At 45.3% G+C, this 18,224-nt stretch overlaps 1 protein-coding gene, 1 long non-coding RNA gene and 7 other non-coding genes across 9 annotated transcripts; 8 read left to right on the top strand and 1 right to left on the bottom strand.

Moving 5' to 3' along the window:
- The first annotated feature begins 3,775 nt into the window (after positions 1-3,775).
- Positions 3,776-3,854, top strand: LOC128897593 (small nucleolar RNA SNORD74). The gene has a single exon (XR_008462480.1). It is a non-coding gene; the product is annotated as a small nucleolar RNA SNORD74 (small nucleolar RNA).
- A 653-nt stretch (positions 3,855-4,507) lies between these two features.
- Positions 4,508-4,569, top strand: LOC128897599 (small nucleolar RNA SNORD75). The gene has a single exon (XR_008462486.1). It is a non-coding gene; the product is annotated as a small nucleolar RNA SNORD75 (small nucleolar RNA).
- A 241-nt stretch (positions 4,570-4,810) lies between these two features.
- LOC128897586 (small nucleolar RNA SNORD24) lies at positions 4,811-4,892 on the top strand. Its single transcript, XR_008462473.1, has one exon. It is a non-coding gene; the product is annotated as a small nucleolar RNA SNORD24 (small nucleolar RNA).
- A 217-nt stretch (positions 4,893-5,109) lies between these two features.
- Positions 5,110-9,600, top strand: LOC128897553 (uncharacterized). The gene is made up of 5 exons (XR_008462447.1): positions 5,110-5,706; positions 6,288-6,313; positions 6,786-6,833; positions 7,671-7,712; positions 8,619-9,600. It is a non-coding gene; the product is annotated as an uncharacterized LOC128897553 (long non-coding RNA).
- On the top strand, positions 5,212-5,295 carry LOC128897596 (small nucleolar RNA snR60/Z15/Z230/Z193/J17). Its single transcript, XR_008462483.1, has one exon. It is a non-coding gene; the product is annotated as a small nucleolar RNA snR60/Z15/Z230/Z193/J17 (small nucleolar RNA).
- On the top strand, positions 5,459-5,544 carry LOC128897595 (small nucleolar RNA snR60/Z15/Z230/Z193/J17). Its single transcript, XR_008462482.1, has one exon. It is a non-coding gene; the product is annotated as a small nucleolar RNA snR60/Z15/Z230/Z193/J17 (small nucleolar RNA).
- Positions 7,527-7,605, top strand: LOC128897587 (small nucleolar RNA SNORD79). The gene has a single exon (XR_008462474.1). It is a non-coding gene; the product is annotated as a small nucleolar RNA SNORD79 (small nucleolar RNA).
- On the top strand, positions 8,698-8,773 carry LOC128897592 (small nucleolar RNA SNORD47). The gene has a single exon (XR_008462479.1). It is a non-coding gene; the product is annotated as a small nucleolar RNA SNORD47 (small nucleolar RNA).
- A 33-nt stretch (positions 9,601-9,633) lies between the features above and the next one.
- Positions 9,634-14,514, bottom strand: HEBP2 (heme binding protein 2). The gene is made up of 5 exons (XM_009909131.2): positions 14,382-14,514; positions 11,825-11,909; positions 11,320-11,455; positions 10,806-10,971; positions 9,634-10,251 (listed from the first exon to the last, which is right to left on the bottom strand). The coding sequence occupies exons 2-5, from the start codon at positions 11,897-11,899 to the stop codon at positions 10,077-10,079; spliced, it is 552 nt and encodes a 183-aa protein (XP_009907433.2). The 5' UTR covers positions 11,900-11,909; positions 14,382-14,514; the 3' UTR covers positions 9,634-10,076.
- Between the last annotated feature and the right edge of the window lie 3,710 nt (positions 14,515-18,224).

Raw genomic sequence — 18,224 nt, forward strand, 5'->3', positions numbered from 1 at the left:
AAAACCATTTCAGGCAAGCTGGGAATACCAAGGCTCAAAGTGCCTACTCCAGGAAACCTCATAATGGACGTGACCAGCACACAGGAGAGCCTGTGGGCCTCAAAGGACTTTGGTCCTGTGATATTTCTCAAGGATGCAGGACAGCACATGTTCATCTGCCTGAGCAGACTTTGTGCAAACTTGGCCAAAGACGTTATTAAACCTGAAGCTGCAGCACAGCCTGTCAATCTTCTCCAGTCCTGCGCAGAGATCACTGGCTGGCTGGCTTCCAGGCTAGGGCAGACCAGGAGGCAGAAAACACCATGGCTTCCTACCTCCTCCCTCTACCCTTAGAAGAAAGCAATAAACCCCATAAAACCCAGAGAACTACAGCACAGAGGTCCGTGTCAACACGTTGGAGGCAGAACTTCAAAGCCACAAATGAAGGTGAAAGAGAAACTCCAACGTCTTACCTGTAATGTTAGTGACATGCAAAGGGGAGGAAATGGGGGTGATAGCTTGCTGGTTTCCTTTTTTCTTCTGATGGAGTAAGAAGATCTGAAAACTTTTTGCCCCCTTCCCCTTTATGAGGAAAAAAAGAAGAGAAGAAAATAAAACATAGCAAGGAGGAAACAAATGCTCCTGAGCACAATCAGGAGCGTTAAGCTTTGTCATTCTTTGTTTTGCTGGAGGATACAGCAGCAGGATTAGCTGTGATGTCCCACCCCAAACCAAGAGCAAGGCTGAATCTTATTAAAAGGATCGTTTTCCCACTGTCTGCTCAGTGTTAGTGTTGTACGGTGGTCATTAACATAACAAAATGGAAGCACAACCAACCTGAGTAAGTTATTTCCTCTCTTAGGGGCTGCTATCTCTGGCACTAACCCTGCAGCATGTAACACATGCAGAGTTCTCCTTCTCACTTACACCACCAGAAACACTCACACAAAAATCACAACGGGCCTGGGCAGATGTTTACAGGAGTGGGGAGCTTGTAACCCCAAAAAATCCCAAAGCACCAGTTTCTCAAGAAATAAGCACTGTCTTTCTTAAGGAAAGCAATTAAAGCAAAGGTACACAGGGATCTTCTCAGGGATGAAACAGCCCTGTCTCACTCACAACCAACCTGCCTCACTAGCAACACCCACCTAGCTCCAACCTCCTTTTGGGGAATTGGAAAGAGCCAGAAAGTCTCCCCTCAGCCTCTTTTTCTCCAGGCTAAACAACTCCAGTTGCTTCAGCTGCTCCTCACAAGACCTGTTCTCCAGATCCTCCACCAGCAAGTTTCATCTCTGAAGGCAGGGAAAAATCTGTCTTGCTGATAACAGCAGATGAGGACACATGTAGCTTCATCTGCCTCAGCAGTGAGGAAGCAACATTCATGATGCACTTTGGGGACAACCTTCATTAGAGGCTGGTGAGTGGGAAACAATCTTTCTGGTTCAGACTATTCTTGTCAGAAAGCAATTTCTGGCCTCCTGGGTGACGGGTCTACCAAAAGCTTACATACCTCATCTGGCAATGCAAAGACATCTCAATGTTTGTCTTTCCTGGCTCTAGATCACAGGTTCATCACCTCAGCCCTTACCTGCAGGGTGAGCATGATCTGCGGCACAGAGCTCTTTACAGAGAACATAACAAGACACTCATCTCTGGTTTTATTACAATGTGAGTGTCACCAGCTGAGACTTGGACTTGCTGATCTCAGAAGATGCCTTTCACCTAGGGAGGCAACTACTGAAAGCAGCAGAAATCCTCAATCCATCAGACTCTGGTAAAGAGCTGAGACCAGCCATCTGCAGCAATGATGATCACTCAATATATCCTTTGTCAGAAAGCTGTCAAGCTGCTTAGAGGAGGCTGAACTGAAAACTCACAGCTTTTAGGGCTGAGATTCACCAAGAGTGGTCAACTTGACTACTTTCAAATTACAATGGGACCTCAACACAAAGAACAGCAGTTCTAAACCGGGATGGGAGGTGCTGTCTTTCTCATACCTCCCTGCCTTAATTAAAAGAGCAAATAACAGATTCATTAAGGTTGGAAAAGACCCACCTTGTCCGCTAAACCACGTCCGAAGTAGCTTTATTGCACAGCTCGGAAGCGGTGGCCCCAGGCCTCCGCTCCCGCTGCGACGTGGTTACGGATCGTTTTTAGACCTGACAGCTGCAGGGAAGGCGCCTGAGGACCCAGACCCGGGGTTCCGCGGAGAAGCCGGACCCAGACCCACCCCTCCCTCACCTCCAGGGCTAAACCGGCCCCACGCCGTCCCGCCCGTGGGGCTGACAACGCACCGCTCCCCCTCCCACGGACAGGGCGAGACCGAGGGTGAGCCGCGGGGCCTCTGGGAAGGGAAGGGCCCAGTCAGCGAAGACCCCGCGGATGTTTGGGGTAGCGGATCCGACGGGGCCCTGAAGGGAGGAGGGGCAGCAGCGGGGCGCGGCCGCGCTCCCCAGCCCCCCCGCGCCGGCCCCCGCGGGCGTGACGGCGCCTCACGGGCGGGGCGGTCCTGGGCCTCCCCCCGCCCCACCCCGCCCCGCCCTGCCCCGCCCTGCCCGGCCCGCCGGTCCCTCGCCGCGCCGGTCCCTACCTGGCGGGGGTGGGAAGGGCCCGCAGCACCGTCCCGGAAGCGAAACCCCCTGAGCGGGCCGCACCCCGGAAGAAAATTCCCGCCCGTGAGGCCGCGGCGCTCATCGTTCCCCCCGCCCCCGCGGTACGCCCCCTTCACGCCTTCTGCCACGGCCCCCCGCTGCCCCGCCCAGAAGGTGGTGGCCTCGCCCCGCCCACCGAGCCTCCATCACGTGATCGGCGACGGCGCTATATAAAGGGCGCGCAGGGGGCCCCTCGCTCTCTTTGGCTCGTGGTCTTGCGGTGATGGGGTTTGCAGTCGCTGCCCTGCCGGTGAGTGAGGCGGGTTTCCCGCCTTGTGTGAGCCCTCGCCGCTCTGGGGAGTGATGAGGAGGTGATTCCAGTGGAGCTTGAGCCGCGATGGGTGATGGCTGGGGAGGATAGAGGCGGATTATGTCGCTGAGGCCTGGTCTGCGGCCTAGGCCGCTGGGGCCTCCTGAGGATATTCCGCCTCGTGGCGCCCCGGGAGAACGCACACATAGGTAGTGGTTGTGTGGGGGAGAAGATTTCCCTGTGGGCTGCAAGAAGGGTAGACTAATGCTGGGGCCACGGAAATGGCGGGCCCGAGTAGCTCCAGTCTCGGGGGCTCGTCATTTCACCGCGCAGCGGGGAGGGATGTAAGTGTTACGGAAAGGCCGCGCCTGCGGCCGGATCTCTAGTTTGAGCGAGTCACAGCTCGGCGAGCGGCTGGTGCGGTGCATCCCTTCCGGGGTCTCGCTTGGGGACTCTTTCTTCGTTCATCACTAGGTTTTAGGGGGTTGGCTTTGGCTGATAAAAAATGTGGTGCAGAATGTTGTAGTGCTGTGATAGGACGAAGGAAAAATGCTTCTGTAGAAAGACTCCAAACTCATCTGGAGATTGCGATCCTGGGCAATTTGGCCTGAGTGATCCTTCTTTCGCAGAGGGGTTGGACTAAATCTCCAGAGGTCTCCTCCACCACGCTCCCCCACCACGCTGACATGGTGTTCGTTCCGCTGTAGATTAATGCCTGTACGCAGAGCCAGGCTGGGATGAGCCCTTTCGCGTGGGGAAAGTGGAGGTTGTCCCCTGCTTATGAGTCAACGGGGAGAGATTTTTCCTTCTATCATGCGCTTAGGGTGATAGTCCAGTGCTACAATTCAAGGCCTCACGTTAACAAAGCGATCTGAGGGCTTGCTTGCAGTTCCACATGCCTGCATATGATGAATATTATGTTGGTAGGGACATCTGAGAGCCTGATGAATTGCCAACATATCTGAGCTGGGCATGGAATATCAGAGTAGTGTATCTGGCATAGCTCAGATTCCCAGGGGTCAAGCTAAGCTAATGGGTACAGGACTGATGCAGTGTTTACAGACTAAAAATAAAGCTATAGAAAATTCAGAAGTTATTTCAGCTTAAAAATAGAGGGTAGCAATTATTTTTGTGGCCTTCAGAGAGATGAAGTGTGGCTTGCCTTTGGAGCATGTGTGCACATATCTTCATTCTTGTAAGAACAAAAACTAACTGATACTTTTTTGTTTCAGTTCAAGATGCATCAGCTGCACTCTTCCTGCTTTGGCCTTGAACAGGTAGGTGTTGCTTCAGAAATCAGGAGTTGCAGTTGAGAAATGAAGTGTAGGCTCTACTGCAGCAATGAGCCTGGCTCTTAAGAGAGTACAGGGCTGGTGTTTGTAACCCACTTTAGCAAGTCCTCACCCCTCCACTGTTTAAAGTGACTTTTTGTACTGGGAAGAGAATGGTGAGACTCCTGTTTTGGACCAGTAGTCCTCCTTCCTGTAATCAGACTGTAGTAGTACCCTGGTTGGCTTTTCCTCCACTGCTGCTTTGCCATCCACATCAATAAATGGTAGGAGGAAAGTGCTTGATGCCTGTTTCAGAAAAACTGTAGCTCTTGTGATCAGTGCTAATTAAACCCCAGAGCCAATGATGGTTTTAAGAGTAGTGGACAGAAGTGATTTCTGAAAACTCCATACTGAGGCTTTTTCCATTGCTTAGTGTCATTGCTGGAGGTACTGCCCCTAGTTGTACTAGAGTCTGAAACATGTATCTTTTCCAGATCTGCCACCAAATATGGAGAGTTGATGCTACTTCACAAGGTAAAAAAAAACAAATTGAAAACTAAACAGTAATAGTGCTCAGTGTTTGTCTAGAGAGCAGCTTTGTTCTGATAATACCAGCTATTAAGTAAACTTTCTTCCCTGAGCTCATTTTTCTACTCTGGTGCCACAATGATGACACTTATTTGCTACTCTTGACCACGAGAGTGATGAGTACTTCTACCACCATAAATTCATGCTGAGGCACAACAGCTTAGAATTCCCTTCAGTGTTTTGACTTTTGAATGGACTGCTCATAAACTTTTTTCCTTGCAGGTTTTGCATCCTGTGTTTGGAAGACTTGCAGAAGAAACACTGCTTGGTGAGAAACCAAGGGGGTTTATTCCATGAGGGTATTGAAACACTGCAGTAGAAAGGATGGAAGAGAATCATTCTGGGATTAATTTGCACTAACACACAGAAACAGTTAATACCTGGTAGCATTTAAAAAATGAGTATTTTCAGTTTATTAAGGGAGCTTGAGTTTTCCTAAGCTGTCACAAGAGGCTTGGTTCTTACACCAGTGCAGATACTGTGATGATGGCATAGTTCAGCAAAGCATACTGTGATGAAAAAAAAGTTGTCTTTCGCCTCCTATCTGATGTATCTTTCCCTTGTGATAGCTCTTGCTTAGGAGGTGTAGGCTTGGCCATGAAGGCTGAGGGAATAACTTATTTTTTTCTCCTGTTGCAGGCACTTGAATTTGAAGCTATGAGCTGTGCAAGGTAAATAACTATTTTGTTTGCATCTGAATTAATGTCCCTGATGTGAATAGGCTGCGTGTGATGACTGCATAGTTCAGCAGATGACCCATGGTGAACATGCGGTGACTGTCTTTCGCTCCTATCTGATGCAGCCCCCTGTACCTTAGACTGTTAATTCATGTGGAAAGCTGAAAGGCTGCCTCCTACATGAAGGTGTTCTAGAAGTGTTCTCTTGATTTACAGGCTGCCCTGCACAGATGGTGTCTGCCTTCACATGTTCCTAATCTTGGAAGACACAAGGCCTTCCTAAATTGAAGGTAATTAAAAAAAACCCCAAACACACAAACCAAGCACAAAACTATGAATGCTGCATTTGGCTATGCTGTGTTTCAGCTTGAGAGTTTGGTTTTGGAGATCAGGGGGTCTGCAAATCATTTTGTTACATGGAAAATCTGAAGTGAAGTTACTGGTGCCCTAAGTGTGTGCCTTCACAATTAAAGCACTGAACAACTTGGGGGTTTTGGTGTTACAAGATTTGTAGAATGTGCCTATTTGAGACAAAATGGTCAGTGTGCCAGTACTGTGAATTCAATATCTGAAATGCTTTTCCTGGTTCAGGCCACACAGAATGTTTACACAGTTCATGTTACTGCAATTCCATTAGTCTCTGGACCTGAGACATTATCTCAAGGGCATTGGGGAGAGTTCTGGGAGGTGGCTTTGGCTCCTTTTGTGGAAAGGGGTGGAAGCTTTGCGGAATACTGTAGATGATGTTGAATCAGGTCTCTGATCCCAGTGAGGATAAAAGTTGACTAAACACTGATACAGTATTTCACTGGAGCTGTTCTATGCTAAAATGTTCTGCTGGACCCTACTTCACAGCAAACTTTCTTTGCAGGCTTCCAGAGTGTTTCTTCTTGTGATGTAAGTACCTTGTTTTTAACTTCCCAAGTATTAGCATTAAAATATGCATAGAAGTGAAGCGTTGAACTGCATGTAAGCTGGATGGGGAGGTGCAAGGGAGGGCCAGTGCTGGCTATTTCCATCTCTGCCAAAACAGGAGGATGGTGATGGGGGGAACTGATGGATAAAGGCCCAGCCTTGACAGGATGATGTGTGCTGAACTTATGTTTGAATTCAGAGACACACAGATGTTGCTCTGATAGCACTATTTGTGTTTCCCCTCTTGCCCACAACAATCTTAGCTTAAATCAGATAGCTGATAGTGTGAGCTGCCTGTGTGATGAGATGTGACTACCTTGACTACAATCATGGAGGTCTGCAATTAGCTCTATCTGACTTCAGGCACCTGACAGGGTTTCATCCTTGCACCATACAGGATTTCATCCTTGTGCTTGCTCCTGTGCTGCCCTCATAATGTGCTGCTTTGTTCCAGGGTTGCTGCAGTGAAGCTGTGAAGTGGTGCTTAGTTCTGCCAGCAAAAGTAAGTTGCCAGAAAATGCATGTGACTGGTCAGAACTGTGTGATGGAGAAGCAATTAGCAGCCAGCAGCTGTGTAGCTGCAGCATCAAGCAGAAGGTTCCTGGAGGGTTTTCCTGCCTAGACCAGTAGATCACAGCTTACCAGTAGCCTGCAGGGTTCACTTACTCATGGTGCTAGAGGTTGTCTTGCACTTTGACTGAAGATAATGAGAAGATGGTAATGATTGTAACAATGACTGAGGAGTTCTTGAAGGTCTAGGGTAACAGCATTGAACTGACACTTCATTTTCTTGTGTGCTGCTTGCCTCTTGGTTGCCATAAGATGATTTTTTTTATACTGCTTAAAAATGTTAACTGCAAACTGAAATAGTATGGACCAGTTAAAATATGCAGCTGCTATTGATTACTTATCAGATGGTAAGAATATGTGGTAACCTAGCAGTGCAGAGCTTGTGCTGACTGAAGCCAGGATAATTATTTTGCCATTTCAACTTTGTTGGTAAAATGACTGGGCTTTTGCAGGGAGTAGCACTGAGCCTCAGTAGCTGAAGTTGTGGTAAATTATTTCTCAATGGCTAGATGTGAGCTTCTACATGATGCAAAGGAGGATGTGTGAGGGGTAAGATCTTGAATGCAAGAATCAGGTCCTCTAAGGACAAACAAAAGTAATGGAATGTTGAACACGTATTAGTATGTACTGTTTGTGATGATCCATTTAAAACAATGGGAATCTCTCTGAAAGAGGCTGAGGAAGACTCTTGCACTGAAACAGTACTTGCATTCAAACAAACTCTGAAGTGCTGCCAAGGAGTGTGTTAAAAACATTTTACTTGTTACAGAGTGAAGCTTGTGGGGAGTGTGTGAGAAGACCCACATCTGAGGTAAGTAGAGTGCATGGGGTTTGATAACTACTGGAATACTGTCTTTGTGCTGAATGTGTAGTAGTGCCTAAAATTAGTCCTATCATATGATTTGCCTTCCCTTTGTATTCTGATTCTTCCACTCAAGATATTGTGGAAATAAACATATATACTTGAAGGAAGAGTGTGCTTCTCTCCAGTTCCAAATTTGTTGAAAAGAGCTCTTTCCAAGCAGATACTCTTACCACTGCAGTCAGTGGTAAACTCTGTAGATCTCTCAGTATGAAAAGATGTGGCCTGAATGACTGAAAACTTCTTTATTTCTGGATAGCTGCACAGTGGGAATAGTAAAGTAGCTGAAGCAGTGGAGACCAGTTAGCCAGTGCGGTGTTGATAAGCATACTACAGCAGAAGGCACAGCAGCAGACAGGACTCCTATCACAGCTCTCATCTGATGTGTCTGGCTGCTGTGTGGACTGACACTATACCACCACACTCTTGACTTAAAAAAAATGCACCAACCTTGTCTGCTGTGGTTGGAACTACTCAGTAATTTTTGCTGATCTTTTATGTTGGCTGCACACAAACTAGATGCTCACTCTATGAACTTGTTTGCTCTAACAGACTGCTTCTCGGTTTTAAGGACAGGTTTCCAAGGTGATTTTTCTATGGGACTTGTATTTCAGGTATCAACTCCTGGAGCAGAGCTTTCTGTTGGGATTACAGTGTCGAAGAGCAAATAAGTTTCCTAGTTCTGTATTTCCAACTCTGTTAGGTTTTATAAGCTTTATGTATCCTATTTGAGGGTGCAAGTTGAAACTTTCATCAGTTGCCAGTTGAAATGCAGCCTCTTGGTGGTTAAAATGAGTGAATAGCATTTTGTAGATGAAACTTGTCTTATTCTGAAACAACTTCTCTCTTTCTCAGGGAAGGATCATGCTGTCTTCAGCCTCACTGGGTAAGACCACACAGCAGAAATTCTGTAAAGAGTTCTGGGAGTATTTGTAGCCACTGATGAAATTCGATTCTGCCAAATGAATTCCTGTGATATTAACCATTTCCGTTCCACATTGTCTGAGGTTACAAAGCTGCTGTAGAGCTTTTAGCAGTTGTGCTACTGCATGTGTTAACTCTGCTTTCTTGTTTTAGGTGAGGAGGCAATTTTTATGAAGAACCAAGGAGGTGAGTGTAACTCTAGTAATAATTAAATTTATTTGTGGGAACAAAATGATGATCACCTTAGCTTGAACTCTCTTTCTGAACAGAGATGAATACCTAAGGTCTGAGTTGTTCCCAGTAAGCTTCTTGTACTGGTTTGATGCCTTACGGTGGTTCTTCTGTCTGTCTTAATAGGTGGAAGATGGCAGAATAACGGGTTACACTTGCATGAACAGCATTAAAAGAGCCAAAGGTGTTTTACCACACTGGTAGCGCTTGCCTGCAACTGATTGGAACCAATAAAGCTTTGTGAAATCTACTTGTTGTTTTGAACTGCTTTGACTTGAACAGCTTGCTATAAACTGCTTCTAGGCTACTTCATGAAAGTTGCAAGTAGACTTAGAGCAGGGATTAAACTAGTTTAAATGCTAGTCCTGCAAGTGTCTTAACTTAAATGTCAGGTGTTGCTGGAATACAAACTGCAGTTGACCTGACCTGAACAAAGATAAAAAACCTAAGTAGTAATTAGTGTTTTATAGGTGAGAAACACTACTTGTGTATTTGCTCCTAAAATTACAGGCCACCATTAAGTCTGGTGTTGCGTCTTCAGGCACAGATGTGCACAGTATAAGCATGCAGCTTGGACACTTGTTAACCCTTTCCCACTGGATTCTTGGTCTAACCTGGTCACTGGCATTAGTCTGGAGCAATAGTGTGTCCAGCCTCTGAGGCAGAAACAGCAGAGTGGGAAGCTGGGTTGGGGGGAGGGTTTGATACATTTTAAAATAGTATTGTTGCTGCATATGAGGCACCAGGGCCTGCTAAGATGGGTTTCCATTTGATTTCCCTCATTTATCATGAGTGATAACAATATGGTAATTTGCTCTGAAGAACTTGCTCTCTCTAACACTTGAGCTATTGCTGTAGCACTTCCAGTAAGAAGTAAAACTGGACATACAAACTGTTCTGCTGGAGTGTTTTCTGTGTTCCCTCAAACCTTTCAGTAAGGGGAATAGGTTTATCCCATCTCCTTCCCACTCCAGCTGGTGTGATTACATCTTTTAGGAAGAGCTGAAACCATTTTAGCCAGAGTAACATTTCATCCTAGACATGATCGTGTGTCCATGTGCAAATTAAACCTTCTGCAGTAAAGCAAAAGCCATTAATAGATCTGTTTTCATCCAGAGCTGATTAGTAACCTCTTAATATTCCCCCCCCTACACCATATTACTTTTTAAAATACCACACTTCATTGTGCCTGTTAAAGAGCTTGAAGGGACTGTCATAGCCTGCAGTATAGAAGAAGTCTTCATGGAATGGTTGGCCTCTGTTTCTTAGGATTCTGGACAAGACTTCAGCTTCCTCAGCATATTTCTCTGGGGAGGCAAATCCACCAAAGGACCTGGAAGTAAAAGGGGTTTTTTTTGGGGTGTGTTATTTTGGTAATTTTTTTTCTGATGTTAAGAGTTCTGGTCCCTGCTTTTGATCTGGTTTTCCTAAAGGAAACCTCAGGCCTTCATAAAGTATTTGAGCACTTCTGATGGAGTTTGGAGTTACTAAGTGAACTGCAGAGTAAGTTTTGGCTATGCCAGTTAAAAAGGATTTAAAAACAAGTGCAATTCTGAGAGCATTGGCTAACAGATTACCTGTGGCAAATGTGGCTTTGAGGTGCTTTTCCTCTTGTGTGAGTTTGAGATTCTGAATATATGGGGCTTCAGTGATTTTGATACTCTGAGCACAGGATGTACCCTACAGAGGAGGATTCTGAAGGCTGCATTTCTGAGTGCTTAAAAACTAATGTTTCAAAGTTTGGCTTTTTTTGTGCTTGTCAAGACACCCAACCCTAAAAAGGTTGGCTATATGCACAGTCAAAGTCTGACTGACTGTAGTCCAGACTAATACCTGACCCTCTTTCACTAGCTGTCTTCATTTGCTCTCTGTGCTGGTGTAGCTTACCGGACAAAGATGCCCGCCGCCTTGCGCTCTTCAACAAACACATCTGCGTCTGTGGGCTGTGGGGGAGAGTCCTGATGCTCATGTGGCAAAAAGAAAGAGATCTTGAAGTCTGCACAGCCAGATTTTACCAGGCATGTCACTGGCACAGTCATATCAATCTTCATTTCTAGAGGAGAGAGGAAGAGTCTTCTGAGCTGTAGTAAAGGCTAGATGTTGGTTTAAATGGTCTGAGCTGTAGTAAAGGCTAGATGTTGGTTTAAATGGTCTGAGCTGTAGTAAAGGCTAGATGTTGGTTTAAATGGTCTGAGCTGTAGTAAAGGCTAGATGCTGGTTTAAATGGTCATACGGACTTAGCCTAAAAGCAGACACTGAAGTAGTCTCAAAGGTTTAATGGCTGAAGAGCCATAAAGGTGTTAGTACAGGAGAAGGAACCTGCTGTGTCCCAGCTCTTCTGTCTTGGACTATTCAGCTTTGTCTCCCTTTTGTGCCTCTTGCAGTTCAGAACCCTTCATACCTTTCTCATTTTTCCCTTGGATGTAGTGGAAGAGTTTCCAGAAGCCCTGGCGCATTGCCTCCTTCTGGGTCTCTCCCCTAATGACTGTGCTGACCCACTTGGCTGTCTCATACTGCCGCAGTTCATAGTCCTTTGCCTGAAAGGCAGCAAAAGTCACAGGAGCCATGAGATAATCTTAATACTATGTAAATTCATACTCTTTTTTTCCCAAATCTGCATGAAAATACTGTTGCAATCAAGTAACACTGGGCAACCTCTTTGCATACTCTAGGCATACCCCAAATGTCAAATCGGTGCCCCCCTCATGAAAATACACTGTTCTGCCTTGGGCTGAGCTCCTCAGAGCTTATGAGTTCCTCTCTTGCTTTGTATTTAGGTATGAACAGTGTCCTCAGTAAGGTATTCCAGCTCTTCTGTGCTCATCAGACTGAGAATCCCAAATTTACCTTGGCACTACATCACCCTGCCTGCAGTGAGCTCTGTTGTCCTGGCCTTTAGACATTACCATTGTCTCTGCTGAGCTCCACCGTGGGGACTGCAGATCCAGGGACAGAAACGTTTGCTTGAATGATTTGATCATCTTGCCAGAGCTGAAGGGCAAACAGTTCCAATCAGTGATATATAAATCATACAATCACATAATCATAAACTTATTTCTGTTGGAAAAGACCTCTAAGATTGAGTCCAACCATCAACACCACCCTGGCCACTAAACTATGTTCTGAAGTGCCATGGCATTTCTTGAATGTCTCCAGGGATGCACCTCCCTGGGCAGCCTGTCAAACACCTGATCACTCTTGCAGGAAAGAAATTACTCCTAATATCCAACCTAAACCTCCTCTGGAGCAGTTTGAGCCCATTTCCTCTCATTCTATCACTTGATACTAGTGCTTTCTCTGCCTAATATCAAACAGCTGTTTCTCAGCTTCTGGTCTCCAACCTTTCAGTAATGCTGACTGTGCTGAGAAGTGACTGGAAAATTCAGGCCAAAAGCCAATTTATTTCATTCTCCAGGACAGTTGTCCCTGAAAATGTGAAAGGCCTAGATTCCACTGTTTATTCTCAGTAATTCAGCAACAAGGGCTGAAATCCTTTTAGCCTGGAAGGATCCAACAGAACCAAAATTAAGAAGCTGTCTCTAGGCTGTGTTCATTATCTAGGATATGCTGCCTTCACTGCTGGCTGCAAAGCAAGTTCTGAGATTCTGCAAGTGGCAGTTTTGTGGAAATCTGTGAATAACAATCTGTAACAGGGACTTCAGGATTTCAAATGCTTTACTGCTGGATGTAAAGATGTTTGTGATGATGGGTGGATGCTCTGGTATGGACTGTGCCTGTGACTTCATTATGCTCATTATCATAGCTGATACCCTTCTTAAAGGCCCTTAGCCCCAGAGTCTTGTGAATAGATGAGTTTTTCTGTATTTATGAATACATGGCTAAGTAGCCTTCAGACAGGAGAAAAAAGCTGAAACCATGAAAACACTCAGCTTCACTGTCCCAAAATAAGTGGAAATAATCAAAATCAGTCTTGAAATGATTGTATCTGGTTAAAAGTGTGATGGCACATCATTAGTTCAACAATTGTCTTGATTCTTAGATGGTGGTACATTATCTTCTCAGAGTGTAACAATTGGGTATTTGTTGGGTAAGAGAACAAACTTTGAGGTTATTTTTCATCTCCACCTCCTCATCTGTTCATAGCTGACCACACAAGAAGCCACTGTTCTGTCATTTGTGGCTCTACTGTTTTTCATGGGGTTTTATTACTGAGGATGCCCTGATGTTGTTCACAACATGCCATAGAATCATTTTGGTTGGAAAAGACCTTTAAGGTCAAGTACAGACATTGTCTCCTACTAAGTCTGGTGCTAAACCATGTGGCACCTCCTGTGGTGAGGTCTTTAAGGTGCACTGGCTTTAATATGTTTGTGGATGGCCAGTTTTGCTAAATGAAGAACTGCCTTGTGCTACCCGACTACTTTCTTGTCTGTTTCCATGTTGTTATGTAGACTACTTTTGAATGCTATCAATCCCCTTCTGTATCCTGGTTTAGAAGTGGCTACAAGGAGTTCCCTCTTTGAGGCCTGTGAGATTGAAAAGCTTTTCTAGGAAAAAGCCCAAGCCCTCACTGGCACTGATTTCACTTACAATCCTTAAAATAAGTAGTGCACACATGCTTGTGTGTTGAGCTTTTTCAAGCAGCTCCTTCAGCCTTCATTCTAGAGCAAGGGAAGACCAGAAAACCACACAGCAGGGGAGAGGTGCCAGCAGTTAAAGCAAGTGCTGTCTCCTTCCCTGTCCCAGCCTGAAGATACAACATACTCGGCAGTCTTCTCCAGGACTGGTCACCAGGAAGTGCTGTCAGTTAAAAGCTGGACCTTTGTACTCTAATACACTTGATACCAGCATTTACAAATCAGAAAAGCATAACAACAGAGCAGGAGTCCAGTAGTTTTATTATAAGCAAATGTGAGCAATTACATTTCTTATACTATTTTATCCATGGCCATTTCAAAGGCAAAGGCTGCTGCTTTGCTTTTTCTTTGCTACAACTTGGTACAAAACACATCCTTCCTCTTCATGTGTTCCTGGGTAGGTTAGAAAGCAGAGAAGTAAGCATTCCTCTGTTGCAACACCTGCTGTGGCAGTAGCTGCTGGAGGAGCTAGCCTGTCTCTATACTTGCCGGTTCCAACCCCTCCCTGACACACTTCTTCTGAACTGCTGGTTAAATCTCTCACAGTTCTGGGGCTTATAACTTTGTGGCCAGTACTGTTAGCGACCACATGTCCAAATATTTCTGAATTAGATAAAACAATGCTTTGGGAGGGCAGAAGACAATTAGAAGAATCCTTCAAGTATTTGGAGCAGAATTAATTTATAAATCTAGAGGAAAGCTGAGGTGTGTCTAGGCTTCTTTGGCTGTTAACACATAGGCTAAAGGGACAAGGAGCACAGCAGGTACCTTCACAGGTCACACTGATGATGTACACATAGCCAGAACGTGCCATTCCATAAGCTACTAGTTGTATTAGGAACATGGAGAAAGCAGACATACTCACAGGTCAAGCTGTCCTCCTTCTAGCTATGGCAGGCTATTCCTCTGGGGCTGCACATAGTGGCTGCGTGTCATGTTTATTTTGGTTCCCCCAGACCCCGCCCATGCTGGAGGAGGATGCTGTTATGAAAACCAGGAGAGCTGTAGCCTTCTCTGGGGCTCGTTGGTGAGCTCCCACGCAAATGCCGAAAGCCCAGCCTACTGCCCACGAGGCAACACTGGGTCCAGTGTGTGATCTGGCTCCATAAACAGTGTTGCGCCCTTGTGTAACTTCCACTGGTTTCCAGGGGAGGCTTTGTGCCTCTTTGTGTTGGGGTCAGTGGCAGGTTTTGTGCTTCAGAAGAAAGAATTCCACATAAATAAGATATCCACCTAGACTCAGATTAGATGGAAGGGATGGTGCAGAATGACAGCTTTTCCTTTTAACCCCTGGGGTGAAATGGTAGGTAGAAATCCGTCTGCAAGCTAAGCTAGGGCCATCCTCACGTGATTGCTGGCTTGCAATGAAAGGCAGACAGTGTTCTAGAATGGCCAGCTGTTTGGAGCAGTATTTGAGGCTAATCAGCTCCCTTAGCCCTCGGATATCAGCACAAAGGGGTTACACAAAGCTATTGTGAAATAGCTCTGTAATAACACAGAGTGAAGCTGGACGGCCCATTGAACTCTGCAGTTCCAGACATACTCGGGTACCAGCACAATAGGGCAGATTAAACTTGGCAGTTGGAGTTTTCAGAACAGCTCCCATGCTGGTCATAGTTGGTGCAAATTCCTTGCAGCCAAATTCAGCTAAGCTCTCTGGGACATTTGAAATCAATAGCTGGGAGTGACTTTTAACAGGAAACACACTTTGCTTGTAGGGAACTTTGTCAGGGTGATGTGCAGTACACTGCTGTGCCAGAAAGGGGAATAAACAAAAGCCCAAGCCACGTCAAATAACAATTGCAAATGTATCTGTAAAGCTACAGAGCTTCTAAAGCCACAGAAGTGGGGTGGTGTAGGAGAGTGGTTTACTCACAAAGCCTGCTAGAACTTGTTAAGGTCTGAAATGCAGTTCTCTTCTTGCTTTGTGCTTTTATTTTATGGAGTAAACTCTCAATTTTATCTGTTCTGCTTGGGTCAAACAGGAGAATTTGCAGGGCGATTTGGAGAAGCAGAAGGTCTTTGCTCAGGAGCCACCCGTGTGCAAAGGCAGGTGCTTAGGTAAGGTTAGCTCTTAGATTACTTTCACCTGAACATTTCTGCCAAATGCATACTAGTAATGATTTTCTCTAGACCAGAGGAGCCCGTGTCAAAAATTATACCCAGCCACAACAGTTTGGCAGATCTCAAGAAATTTACCCCTTGAAATAGGGGCAATTAATCCATAGATAAACACAAGCCCACTGTGGATTCTGAAGGAGAGAGGCCCAGAACAAACCCCCAGTCAGTTTGTCTGTGTCCAGCTGAGGTCCCCAACAAAGCGCTGACTGTTCCGGGTGGAGCAGCCTGAGGCTGGAGAACAATCCTCAGTGTTTTCCCTGGAGATGTTTTCCAACACTCTCATTTTTCACATACACATTGAGAACATGTCAGCAGTTGGAAGACGTGGGCATGAGGACATGTATTCTGTGCATAACTGTATGCATACCCAAAATGTATGTAATTAAGGGAGTGAGGAGAGGATTTGGATGGAAGCAGACACCTAGGCTTGCTGGTACCTCCAAATAAGGGAAAAACACAGCATGTTAGGAGCTGGAAGGGACCTCGAAAGATCATCTAGTCCAACTCCCCTGCCAGAGCAGGACCACCTATACCAGGTCACACTGGAACGCATCCAGACAGGTCTTGAATATCTCCAGAGGGGGAGAGTATGCTAACTCTTCATGTTATTTTCACAGGAAAATAACATGAAGTGACTGGTTTAAGATCTTGAGGTCCCAGTAGTTTGTGGAACATAAGACAGGGAAGTTCAACAGCAAATGGATACTGCTAATTTGCTTGCCTGTCTCTAGTGCATGGGGAAAAGAAACAAACAGGCACTACTAAAGGCTCATACTCATAGAATTATAGAATGGTTTGGCTTGGAAGGGACCTTAAAGATCATCTAGTTCAAACCCCTCTGCTATGGGCAGGGACACCTCCTACTAGAGCAGGTTGTTCAAGGCTCCATCTGTCCTGGCTTTGAACACTTCCAGGTTTGAAGCCTCCATAATGTACTGCGTAGTGCTTACATAAATGCCACATGCCATACCTCTAATACAAAGAATTGCTTCCCACAGAGAAGCCCTAAATGTACTAATTAAACAGGCAATAATTATTCTCTAGAAGAGCTGACAAAGCAGTATTTCTCTGTACTGTTGTCTTAAACTCGGGGAGTAGAGGGCACATAAAAGCATACAGTTTGTAGCTTAACAGCTGTTTTCACCAGGCACTTGTGTGCAGAACACCCTCATGAACCTCAGTAATGGCTTTTCAGGCTATCATCTTCTGTTGGAGAAGGACAAGCCTGTGATATTACCACCTGTGATCTCCCTTTTCATCTCTCTAGACCCTAACTATAACAAGCCCAGACAAGAGCTTAACTAACATGCTGAATACCAAAACTGCTTACCTCTGCTCTGCAGCAGCATTGCAACAGCTGTGGTGGGATTCAGGTAGTGTGGTGCAAGTTGTCTTTATCCCCAGAGGCAAGCAGACTGCTTGCACAAGAAAAAGGTGATTTTTTTTCCCCACTGGAATTGGAGAAGCTCAGGAAAGTATGTTTTCTTGCAGTCTGGTTAATGACAACTTTGAGTCATGTTCTTGTAAGTCACAAGTCTATAGTGTAGTATGAAAAAAATGTGTGTGAGGGACAGAGAAGGACATGTATTTACAGTTTGGCCTTTCTAACAAGTGGTCTCCATCCAGCTGCTCCAGGCAGTTCTTCCTTTCTGCCTGTCAGAGTATCAGTTAGCCTTGTGTTTGATAATGATTTTGATGTAAAAACCCCAAGACTCTTCACTTATAAATGGCATTTGTTTTTGTAACCACACACACATCAGATGATGCAGAAGCCCTTACTTCACGATACAGAAGCTGAGCATGTGATGTTACTGTAGTTACTACAAGTAATAGTCCAAGGCAGTAAAGGTGTCTTCATATGCTGCTAGATGTTTTCTGAAAATTTATCTCCTCAGAGAAGCTTCTTATATCCTTGCTCTAAAGAAAGGGAAAGCCTTCTAGCAAATTCCTTTTTAGGTCTTATTCTCACTTCCAGCAAAGAAAATGAAGTGTAACCATACCATCTTCTGTAGGAGCTTGAATGTACTTACAGTACTGTTCCACAGAGATTCCATGTTTTCCCTGGGCAAGTGAAATCTCTTGAAAGAAATAAAATGTTCCCAAAAGACATGAAGAGGTAACTGAAACTGAACTGGTAAGCTTCTTGCTAGAGGTGTGTCTGTTGCAGCGGCTCTTCTGGAGTATGAGCTGAGGAGCACTGTGGTACATACTGGGTCACGTGAAGCAGAAGCAAAATGAGGAATCCAGTACAAGGCCCTTGCAGTCAAATCATGGATGGATTTGTTGGCCTGCAGGCATTCATGATGTATGGCTGTAGGAAAGTGTTCTCTTTCTGGCTTATTGACCCAAGTCACCACTCAAGCACAAATCAACCAGTTATCCTCACTGAGGGTTTGTCTCCCAAGCTTCTTTCTGATCTTAGTTACATGGATCATATCAGAACTTCTCCCATCTCCTAAGAGTGGGGTTTTAGCAGTGGATGTGTGGTTTTGATGGCAATTCTTGTTATTTAGATTATAAAAGTAAGGCCTCCAGAGATGGATTTTTTCTTTTAAGAGCCTGGTCTCTTTTTTGTCTTCTTTCTCAA

Source organism: Dryobates pubescens, chromosome 11, assembly GCF_014839835.1.
Source record: "Dryobates pubescens isolate bDryPub1 chromosome 11, bDryPub1.pri, whole genome shotgun sequence".
In the NCBI taxonomy this organism is placed as follows: Eukaryota; Metazoa; Chordata; class Aves; order Piciformes; family Picidae; genus Dryobates; species Dryobates pubescens.

Excerpts from the sequence above, each read along its gene's own strand:
- HEBP2 (XM_009909131.2), bottom strand. The coding sequence starts at position 11,899 with ATGATCAAATCATTCAAGCAAACGTTTCTGTCCCTGGATCTGCAGTCC. Across the intron at positions 10,972-11,319 it reads CCAAGGGAAAAATGAGAAAG|AAATGAAGATTGATATGACT; the intron begins GTATGAAGGGTT and ends TCTCTCCTCTAG. Across the intron at positions 10,252-10,805 it reads GCGGCGGGCATCTTTGTCCG|GTCCTTTGGTGGATTTGCCT; the intron begins GTAAGCTACACC and ends TTTTACTTCCAG.